General features: G+C 36.1%; 1 protein-coding gene across 3 annotated transcripts; it reads left to right on the top strand.

Moving 5' to 3' along the window:
- LOC18771455 lies at window positions 6,160-11,377 on the top strand. 3 transcript variants are annotated; one of them, XM_020568796.1, is made up of 11 exons: window positions 6,160-6,804; window positions 6,985-7,463; window positions 8,197-8,295; window positions 8,375-8,499; window positions 8,604-8,675; window positions 8,846-8,936; window positions 9,917-9,997; window positions 10,191-10,250; window positions 10,363-10,485; window positions 10,576-10,614; window positions 10,888-11,377. In XM_020568796.1, exons 2-11 carry the CDS (start codon window positions 7,050-7,052, stop codon window positions 11,014-11,016), a joined length of 1,233 nt encoding a protein of 410 aa, XP_020424385.1. In that variant the 5' UTR covers window positions 6,160-6,804; window positions 6,985-7,049; the 3' UTR covers window positions 11,017-11,377. The 3 variants fall into 3 exon arrangements, with proteins under 3 accessions (XP_020424385.1, XP_020424384.1, XP_007202963.2); XM_020568795.1 differs by having other exon boundaries at window positions 6,160-6,722; XM_007202901.2 differs by having other exon boundaries at window positions 6,160-6,722; window positions 8,399-8,499.

The following is an 11,778-nucleotide window of genomic DNA, read 5'->3' on the forward strand; positions in this document are numbered from 1 at the left end:
TAATAAGGATTCTGGACAAACGGATATCCCACGTTGAGGTACCACTCTAAGTACCCAGGCACACTATCTGATGGTCTCCTCACTGGTACACTACGGTTCGCACCTGCCAACATGTGGTTCTCCTGATTGTCCCACATTCTCCCTAAATAATAATTATAGGAATTGGCACGACTACCAGTTACGGTACGTATGAGCACTTATTATGAGGGAAATCGTCTGCACTTGAACAAACTGCCTAAGAACCCGCTCGGGATGGTAGGGCTCAACAACATCACAATATCTGAGCATCCTTGAGTAGAATGTGACAACTGAAAATGGGTGGTGTTCCCTTTCAAACTTGTAAGGTTCCTATATAATCTGAAATATGATACACAATATAGCATGAACTAATGTAAAAGATAAAATATATAAAATAAAAGACACAACAAAGTGGGATGATCATGTAAGAGAAACACACCTGATCAGCATTCAAAGCGCCAAGCCGCTATCTATGCTTCTACACGTCTACCAATGTTGTCCCATTGTCTTGTCGTGGAGTCCAACGAAGAGCACGAGGTGGGACCTCTGAATAATGAAGGTCATGATCAAGAACAACAACACCATGCTTGTGCTTAACACCCATGCCTCTACCAAAGTCATGTACCTCTCACGCTTCGTGGGCTGTTGATGCAAAGACAACGCTAGATGCAAGATCGGGTGCTACCGAATGCCCGAGCCATGAAAGAATCATATTGTTACAACGCTCCCACAACTCATATTCGTCGGGCTGCTTGGTTGACGATGGAGCCTCAAATTTTCCGTTGATGAAGCCAAGTTTGTTTTTGGCAGAGAGAGCCATCTGTACAGATCGACTCCAAGTGGCATAGTTTTCACCGTTGAGCAATTCGGTGACTAGTGATGGATTGAGATTTTCTCCATGATGAATGCAATAGCGACTGTTGGTATCTGACAAGGTTGAAGAATCTGGAGTTACCATGGAGATGTTGAAAAGATGGAATTTTGATTAATAGGCAGTATGACGGCTATGGATGATGAGAAGGTTCACGAGCTAGGGTTGCTCTGATACCATATTAAGTTTAGAGAGACAAAGAATATGGGAAAGTATTTGATATTCCTTGAATGAATATTTAGAACATCATGCATAATGGCTATAAAGGAGAGCTATTACAGGAAAGAAATAATGCACAATATTCCTATGCTATAATTAGGGAATATACAACTAATCAATAAGATTTTGTCTAACACTTTCTTGAAAATCGTCAGATGAGATGGGTTAAATTGATTTTGGGCTTTAATTCCTAGGTCTTTAATTTTGTCAATTTGAACAGCCTAAGGCCAATTTGTTTCAAACAATCCCTTAATAGGTCTTGTCCCATTTTAAGCCCAATCCAAATTTTATATGCATACCATTTGCTATTAATTATTGATTTGCCATTGAAATTCAATTTTGAGTCTCACTTTGTCTTACACATTTTTTTTTTTAAAGAAAAAGAAGGTGATGCGACACGAGAAAAAAAAGGAGAAATGTAAACATCCTTTCAATTTGCCTTACTTTTTTGTCGATGAAGAAAAAGAAGGGGATGTGATACCAGGTAAAAAAAAAAAAGGAGAAATGTAAACATCCTCTCAATTTCCCTTACTTTACCCCATAAACATCAACGTGTCTCGTTTGGTATGTCGGACTGTATTGACTAATTTCTGTTGGATAGTATTAATATATTTCGGAGAGTACTGACTGTTTATTCATAATATTATAAGGTGTTTGGTGCTGTTCCAGATAAATAGTCTGACTAAGTAATATTGTGTTTGGTGTTATTCCGGATAATATGGGATCAGACAATTTTTTTACAAAAATTCTTTGATAATTTAAGTGGAAATATAGACAATATAATTTTCATATATGTAATTAACAAAAAAAGAGAATATATTGAAGCCCAACATGGAAATAACCAAAAAACAAATCAACAAAGCACCAAAAGTATAAAATATAAAAAATAAAAATAAAAATACAGCAAGAAAAACATAGCCGCATGTATTGTTCTAATCGCTGACTTGGGATGATAATTTGATTATTGAGTTGGATACTTGGAGAAGATGAAATACATAAAGAAAAAAATGCAAGAAAAATACAACAATATGTATTGAGTTGGATACACACCCGCATGATGATTATTTGATTATTTGATTATTGAGTTGGATACATAGCCGCATGTCTTGTTCCAATATAGCAAGAAAAAAAATGTCAAGAAGGAAAAACTCATAACCTAATTTCCACAAACATTTAATAAAAGAGGAAATAAATAAAGAAAGTGAAGATGAAGAAAGAAGAAGAAAGAAGAAGCATATTGGGGAGAGAGAGAGAGAGAGATGGATACCTGGAGAATAGTGAAGAGACTAACCTTGGAGAAGACAGTAGAGAAGAACCCTAGGGAGAAGAAGATGAAAATAGTGTAGTCGGATTTTTCACGTGAATGTGTGTGTTCTTTTTCCTTAGCTATATAACTAAGCGTGTATTATCTACACGGGGTCATGTGAGTTGTATTAGTTAGTCAGGTAAGGAGAGTATTAAAAGCCCAACCTGTATAAAATAGTCAGGTAATTAAATAATACAAGTTGACACCAAACACCTGAATGGACTATGTACTCTTATCCAGAGTTTAATATGGTGTACCAAACGAACCAGTGTGTTATTAATATCGACTAAATAATACTAAATACATCCTTTCAAAAACAATATTAAATATAATTTTCGCTTTTATTTATTTATAAAGAAATTAGTTTTTTTGCTCGAAGGAAAAATTCAATAACGGTTCTAGGGGGTGTATTCAATTGAGATTTTAATATATTGTAATTACATGATTTTAATGTAAAGTCGGATTTGTAATTATATGATTTTACTCATGATTTTAATAGATTGCAATTACATGATTTTACTTATGATTTTAATTCGCTTAGGATTTTACTTATGATTTTAATATATTGTAATTACATGATTTTACTTATATTTCTATACTAGCTTGAACTCTATTACCCATCATCATTCACCTAAATACATAACCTGAAGAAATATACCCAATTTTTAGGATACAGATACCCAATTTTTAGGGTTAATACAAAGATGGAAGCATAGTAACCATCAAAGGTTAGTCCAAGAAGAGTACACCGACATCAACAGTGTAACTCCCAACATAGCCACACATGGCCAGAATGAATGCGTTAAAGAAACACAACACAACTGAGAAACAAACAATAGAAATACAAAAGCATAAGCAGAGGCTAGAAGCTACATCCAAAACCACCAACACCTAATGCAAAACAGATAGCACCAGAAATACAAAATAAAGAAACATACTGAAAACTCCTAGCCCAACCCCATAACTACTCCTAGTTTTTGTCAAAGCTTGGACCAAAACTATGAAGTGAAAAAAATACCTTGCACCTTATTAACGTTTCTTCTAGATTGTGGGTAAGGCCTCTTCTTTCTTTTTTTGCTTTGTCCTGGTCCCAAACGTTTTGGGACAGGGAATTAGAAAAAATATTTAGCCATGTGAGCTATATGCGCAACAGCTATGCATAAAAAATAATAATTTTTTAAAAAAGGCATCTTTGAGGCATTAGATCAAGCAAATTATGGGCACACCGGTAGAGTTGTGGAGGGCTGCAACTCCTTGCAGGAAATGTCTACAATGAGCAAGTGATTCTTAAAAAAAAAAGTATCGAACATATAATTTTGCTCCAAATAAGCTTGTCTACAAGGAAAGAAGAGCTATTGAAAAATGCCCATATTAGCTCTAGAAGAGGCAATATCGTCTTTCTTGTTAATGCTTCTTTATCGTCTTTCTTGTTAATGCTTCTTTATGTACAGTCAAAAGCATACAAAAATAGTGGGGAAAAAAATGTATGAGAGCATATATGAGAATCGTGCATAGGAAGATGAGATTTGTTATGTCATTTGGTATTTATATGACACACTCAAAAGTCTCACACAATACATCATTTAATGAAATACCTCAAAATCAGTAAGTTTTTGAATATCACGGTATTTTTCTTACCTTTTAAAAGTCCTAATTGAATACCACGGGACTTGTATTGATTATTTAAAAATCCTAATTGAATACCACCATATTTTTATTAATTACTTAAAAATTCTAATTGAATACCGCCGTACTTTGAAGCTTCAAAACAATAATCCATTAAAATCACAATTGAATACACCCCTAAATCTACTCTCGTTCGACCACAATTCCCAAACGCTTGACTTCAATTCGTTCGTACACGTTCTCACCCCCAACTATATAGAATGTCTCTCTTCTTGTAAGATCCCACATCAACCAACGGAGAGGGGGTGATGTCCTTATATATGCACACCTGCATCCATCTAGCACGAGGCCTTTTGGGAGCTCACTGGCTTCGGAGTCGTAGGAACTCCGAAGTTAAGCGAGTTAAGGGCTAGAGCAATCCCAAGATGAGTAACCCACTGGGAAATTGGTCGTGAGCTCCCAGAAACAAAACCGTGAGGGCAGAGAGGGGGGCCCAAAGCGGACAATATCGTGCTACGGCGGAGTCGATCCCGGGATGTGACAATTTGGTATCAGAGCCACTCTGCCGTGTGGTGCTAGTGTGCCGACGAGGACGTTCGGCCCTTAAGGGGGGTGGATTGTAAGATCCCACATCAACCAACGGAGAGGGGGTGATGTGCCTTATATATGCACACCCGCATCCATCTAGCACGAAGCCTTTTGGGAGCTCATTAGTTTCGGAGTCGTAGGAACTCCGAAGTTAAGCGAGTTAGGGGCTAGAGCAATCCCAGGATGGGTGACCCACTGGGAAGTTGGTCGTGAGCTCTCAGAAACAAAACCGTGAGGACAATATCGTGCTACGGCAAAGTCGATCCCGGAATGTGACACTTCTCACCTAATATTTAATTTATTTGATATATATATTCAGGCCAATATAATTCTTAAATATAAATAGATTTTGAAAAACAATAAAAAAACAAAGGACAAGCGTTGGATGCCAAAGCAAGCAGGCATGCAAGCAAATTCTTCTGCTTAGGCCAATATAAATACCCATACTTAACATTGGTTTTAGGATTTGCCAACCAGCTCGAATCTAATGAAAAAATGGCATTGATTTGCAGATTAGAGATCTCAGATTCAAATCCCCATACCATCTTATGTGTGTGTGTGTGAGAAACTCCCTCCCCTCTAGTTTAAACTATTACTTGTACCCAAACAAACATTGGTTTTATGATTTTTATCAGAAATGGTCCCTGAACTTTTCACTTTTCAATTCCTAACTTCCCCTAATTTTACGAATACATAAGAATAAAAAATTTATGTGCGTTTTAATGTTAAAATTCGTAATCAAATACCCTCAAAACTAAAAATTGTCAAACAGAGTAAGGCAAATATTCAGTTATTTCATGTATGTATTATTCTCCAATATGGATGTATGTATATAGAAGTACAACCCTAAATAAAAATAGAAAATAAATCTAAATTACAATATAAAATAAATCTCTATTATGATATGACTAGACAAATCGGTAAGTAACCAAAATTCTAACATAGTAAGGAACCAAAATCTTAACTAAATAAGGACTCGCCAGTAGAAATCATCTCAACTTAGGGGGTAGTTGATTCATCCACTTCCTTAATTCCCTTATTTTTAAGTTCCTCGATTCTCGACTTCCACATTCCTAGTAAGTAAACATGCTGTCAATTTGGTTTTTTTATTAGAAACAAAGATGCCCTATCAATCAAATGTGATCCTTAATACTTTGGTCCACACATCAGTTTGGTCCTCTCATCGCATTTCTTCAAAATCTTAGATAAAATTGATGACCTGACAAATTTTAAAGGGGTATTTTCGTCAAAATACAAACTATCCACCCATTACACAAAGTAAGCTCACATAATTTGCTCAATAAGACTATTTGCCCCAAACGTTGGAGGGAATATGGCCTTATTCACCAAAAACATGGATTTTAGAACTAAAATGAGCTATATTTATATGACAATATCCCTTTAAAGTTGTTCACGAGATGACACATGATTAATTTTATTTGAAGTTTATCGGAATGCGATAGGAGGGACCAAATTGATGTGTAGACCAAAAGATGAAGAACCACGTTGATTGATTTGAGAGTGTGAGAACTAAAACGAAGACTTTTAAAAGCTAAGGAACCACTTGTTGTTTTTATTTTTCCGGAGACAAAATATATAATTATTTTTCTTTTCTTAATTTGAGTTTTGCAGTTAATTGTGAATTTTTTAAAATTTTTATTTTTCTGAGAGAGAGATTAATTATGTTAAATATTCATTCCGGTTTAGCTTCATTGAAATTTGACAATGTGCCCATTTGAGGAAAAAGAAACAAACATATGTATATATATTTTAGGATGATATTGTCGATTTGACAGCTACTAAGGTATCCCTGGTTTTTTTCTTAACCCCTAATCTTAAATGAATTACATTTAATTTCTCAATATTACGTGGGAAAGTTGCCATAATTCACTGGCTGAAGTGTTCATCGCCCAAAAACCATCCAATTACTCAATTGTCCAGAACCAGATATTCATACGTACTCATTGCCATATACAATGCCTCTCATCATTTTGCATCCCCTCATACTTCTCCACATACCCGCCGAACCCGCTTCCCCTCTGTTCTTCATTGTCTCAGTGATCACCTGCATTTGATGTTTCTTCGCGAACCTAGGTTTTTATTTCTCTCACCCTCTTCATTATTCGGCCTTTTTTGTTCACCAGTGCCATTTATTGATTGCAACGTTATAATGAAGGTCTGATCTTTGCGTTTCGTTTCTGTTTTTGCCTTTTGGTGATATTGAATTGATATTCAAGTTTTTCATGACAATTTCTCAAATGGGTATTCATTAAATTGTGCAATTAATTATATGCTCCTTTCGTTGTATGATCTGAAAACGCGTTTGAAATGGTCTTCTCCGTGTTGCAAGTTTCAGCTTCCATAGTTCAAATTGAACACAACTTGGCAACAACGCAGCAAAGAATGCGAAAGTTGGTCTGAATGAGAGGTTCTGTGTTGCCTTCGGTCCAGATGAAAAAATCCTTTGCATGGCGGCCGCAATTGATGAAGGATATTATGATCATGTCTAAGTCAAGGCCTCGTCCACCATTGAAAAGACCAACATGGATTATTGCATTGGTTTCGTTCGTCTGTGTTTTTTTTACTGCAGCCTATTTCTACCCACCGAGAAGCTCTGCCACCTGCTATCTCTTTTCTTCTAGTGGTTGTACTGTGTTTGGAAAGGATCCACCTGGTCCTGCAAGGGAATTGACTGATGATGAGACTGCATCTGATGTTGTAGTTAAGGAAATTCTCAAGACACCTCCTCTTCAATCAAAGAACCCCAAAATTGCTTTCATGTTTTTAACTCCTGGTACATTACCTTTTGAGGAGTTGTGGGAAAATTTCTTTCAAGTAAGGTTTTGCCTTTATGTTATTCTTTTTTCCCTTTTGAGTTCATCACATTTTGGTATTTGTTATTTCCATAAGCGGTCGTTCTTTGTTCATATATTTACGAAAGAAACGTATGAATGTATTTGTTTAACTGCATTAAGAAGTTTGGTAGTCAGGCGCTATAGTTTAGGCATATTTCCTTGACCTGCCATTCACTGAGCAGTACTGGCAGATGTTTAGTAACTAAAACGCTCAAGTAATTTGATGGAATTGATGCTCACCTCTGCAATGTAATGGTATCTCATGAGATTACAGTTTCTCTTTTTCCAGAGTTTAGAATTAATGTCGAAATAGGGCCAGTCTTTTGACCACCTGAGGAAATGTCGAACTAGGGCCAGTCTGTTAACTTGAGACTTATCGGAGGAGTATGTTATGATAAACATGTGCTAGGCTTGGTGTGTTCAACACCATTTTCAATGAAAACAGTACAAAATTCGTTTTAATATAATCTATATATAGCACTTGAATCTCCATTTCTTTATGCTTCGTGTTGAGTTCTCTAGCATCAAGTGAGAACTTGAAGTAAGAACTCAAGCTAGGGTAAGTAATTGGTTGACCTTCTTATGATTATATTATAGATACATGCTAAAGTAAAACGAAGTACCTACTTGTGTTGATATTTTCTTAAATTATATAAAAAGCCATTTACTTTGTAAGCTAATTCACAGTCTAACAAAAATATCATGGTGCCTAGGGCCATGAGGACAAATTCACTGTTTATGTACATGCTTCTAAGCAAAAACCAGTACATGTGAGCCGTTATTTTGTTGACAGAGACGTACATAGTGAGCAGGTACGTAGAAGCCTCTCATGACATTCTTACAGTTCAACATTATTTTATCAGTAACCAGTACACATGGTTTTCTTTAAAGATGCCATTAATAATAAATTTGCAGGTCGTTTGGGGAAAATTTTCAATGGTTGAGGCAGAGAAGAGACTTTTGGCAAATGCACTTTTAGACCCTGACAACCAACATTTTGTCTTGCTGTCTGATAGGTCATTGCATTGTAAACATTTACAATTGTGACTTTTGCATGAGGTTTTCATGATGGAATTTTGCTAGTTCTTTCATTGATTTTACTTTACATTTTTGGTTTCAGTTGTATACCACTACATAACTTCGATTATGTATATAATTATCTCATGTACACAAACGTCAGCTTTATTGATTGGTAAGCAAACTATATTTTAGGAAGTAAACCAAATGGAACTCTAAAAATTCCTTCCAATTATTTGTGTTAAATCTCTTATTCTGGTGTACTTGAACAATTGCTTATTCCATGTATTTAGCTCTCTATCTCTCTCTCTCTCTCTCTCTCTCTCTCTCTCTATCTCTCTCTAGTTTTGTTGATCCTGGTCCACATGGAACTGGCCGGTATTCAGAACATATGTTGCCTGAAGTTGAAAAGAAGGATTTTCGGAAGGGTTCACAGGTACATTTGTGAATTTATGTAGAAACTTGTGGATGAAGAACTTTTGTGAATTTATTTACTGGTGTCTCATCTGCTTATATAATCAACCGTAGTGCTAACTGCTAAAGTCCCCTCTACTATAAGAATTTCTTAGAAGTTAAAGGTTCTAAGGGGTATAAAACAAAGTTGGTTACTGCAGGTAGTTGCATCTATGTCAATTTAATAACCTTGTTGTTGACTCAGCTAATTGCTTTAAGCCTATTTCTTGAATGATAACTGGAGTTTGAAGCACTGGATTTAGGAATATACATGACCTGTAAGTTAACCTCTGACCTATGCTAAACGTATATGATTTGACTAGTGCAACATTTCAGACTGGCTTTAATTTAGATCTGGTGTCATCTGGGAAGTAAAATTTAGTCTCAATGCAATGTGTTAAAGCTTAGTGGATGGGGCAAGATATTCCTTTTCAGGCTGCATGTGAGCCACAAAAGAAGATGGATTACTTGCTGTACTTACAAATATTTTCCTTCCATTGAATTATCGATACGTTTCGAAAATCATTTCTTAAGTGTATATTTCCATGTTAGACACCAAGGTGCAAAATTTCAAATTGGCTTCATTTATATCTGGTTGCATCCTACCCCCCCTCCTATTGAAACTAGAAAAGAAGCTGGATGAATGATTGCAAATAGGTCTCAGAGTCTCATAGTTGTAAAACCAGTTCTTATGAGTATATTTATGATTCGTAGAATCTTGTCACTTGTTCTTTATAAGTCACATGAGCTTCTTTATCCTATCTTTCTTGTCCCAAGTGTATGAATGATTACAATGTTTGGATTGATTTCTTGTTTTGTTCACGTTTATTGTCTCCTTTTGACAGAGCATTTGATCAACAAGAGCTTTGGTATATAATGTGCTCATTGATCAGATGCAGATTTGTGCAAGGACAGTTGATATGTCTCGTATATGGTTGGTTTTAACTGACATTTGCACTGCAGTGGTTCTCTATGAAGCGGCAACATGCAATTGTCATGATGGCAGATAGTCTTTACTATACAAAGTTCAAGCTGTACTGCAGGGTAATCTGTTTGTTATGATATGCTTTTGGCATCATTAAGTTAGGCCTTATCTAGAGTAAATTCTTTGAACACCAAATATTTGTATTTTATATTTTAAGAATCCTACTCTCCAAAATTCAAACTATTTACATCTATTGTTAGTCCTGCCTTGCTAGTTTTGGATTGAACTCGATGCTGTTTCTGACTTTCTCAGCCAAACATGGATGGGCGCAACTGCTATTCGGACGAGCATTACCTGCCAACTTTCTTTCAAGTCAGCACAACAAACCTTCTCCGTTTGCTTGCCATTACAACTGCATTTCACTCCTTTCTAATTTCTTTGCTGCCACTACTTCTCTTTTTCATTTTCCATTAATGGTTTTCAGATGAAAGATCCTAGTGGACTTGCGAATTGGTCAGTAACATATGTTGATTGGTCTGAAGGGAAGTGGCATCCAAGAGCATATAGAACTCAGGATGTTACTTATGACCTCCTTAGGAACATCACGGTATGGTTTCGAAATTTTTTCTTTCTTAACCATCACTACATTTTCATGTGACATGCCATTCACTTAGTGCCACTCTCTCACCCATTTCAGTCCATCGCTGAGAGCACACATATTACAAGCGAAGACAAGGTACAAATGAACCTTTTAGAGTTGGATCAAACAAGTTGGCTTGCTTGTGGTAAAAGTAATCAGTAATGCTAGGGTCATTAAATTTGTTTGCAAAATGATGTGGCAGCTCTATCAGCACCTCATTTATTTCTAACTACATATCGTATCATCCTGCACACATCATTTGGTGAATAAATTTGACGACTAATAATATTTTTGTTGTGGTAATGCTTTCTGTAATTTGGGAAGACAGACTTTGAAATTTTGATTTTTGGTCTGCATTGAATGCTGCAGAAGCAATTACTGACCACTCCTTGCTTGTGGAATGGGATGAAGAGACCCTGTTTTCTATTTGCCAGAAAGTTTTATCCTGAAACTTTGGGGAAACTGCTGCAGCTTTTCTCCAATTACACAAAAGTCTAAATTTTCTTTTGGTTCTGTCAATGTCAAATGCTTCCTCGTCATCCCTCAGTTCTGGTACATAGCTCCCTTGATTGTACATTGCCACTTTCAACACATTCTTTGGATCCTTGGTTGGATAGATTTTTGCCATGTCAGTGAAGCTGTCAAGATATATGGCTTGGATTAGTGGTTGAGAGGATGCTTGTTGTAGATTGGTTTTCTTTATTTATGTATTTTAAATTACTGAATGTTGAATGATAAATTCATTCAATTTCAGGTTTTTGACATTGTTCCAAATCTCCCAGCCTTAGAAATAGGCTAGAAGTTGTACTGAATTGTGGGTGTGCCACTATTAGCATTGTAAAACCCTAATAGACTTGAATAAAATTAAGTAACTTGCGCACCAAGAAATCTGACTTCCAACCAAGCAATTGTGTATTGAATGGGGAATTGGTTTAATGTTGATTGTTTTCTATGCCTCAAGACAAATGAGGACTTTAATATTTCTCTAATACAAACTAAAGGAAATAAATGACAATATTCAATAAACAAAGGGCCAAATCTAAGAGATCGGATTAGAACTGGGACTGCTATCACCTTGGGCTACTTCTGGATTGCAAGAACAGCTTCATAGTGTTGAGAGGTCTAGTAACAATCAAAAGATGGGGTCAAAACTTCGTAATGCAATTGAGAACAACACCTTCAATTGATATAGATCAATTGGGAATCGATACCAACGTCGGAATATCAATAACCTATGTGCCTTGAAGGAAGGATTAAGGT

The sequence above is a fragment of the Prunus persica genome, chromosome G7, assembly GCF_000346465.2.
Source record: "Prunus persica cultivar Lovell chromosome G7, Prunus_persica_NCBIv2, whole genome shotgun sequence".
In the NCBI taxonomy this organism is placed as follows: Eukaryota; Viridiplantae; Streptophyta; class Magnoliopsida; order Rosales; family Rosaceae; genus Prunus; species Prunus persica.

Bases quoted from the DNA above. Each gene is read 5' to 3' on its own strand.
- LOC18771455 (XM_020568796.1), top strand. From the start codon at position 7,050: ATGAGAGGTTCTGTGTTGCCTTCGGTCCAGATGAAAAAATCCTTTGCA. The intron at 7,464-8,196 runs GTAAGGTTTTGC...CATGGTGCCTAG, and splicing joins TGTGGGAAAATTTCTTTCAA to GGCCATGAGGACAAATTCAC. The intron at 10,251-10,362 runs GTCAGCACAACA...AATGGTTTTCAG, and splicing joins ACCTGCCAACTTTCTTTCAA to ATGAAAGATCCTAGTGGACT.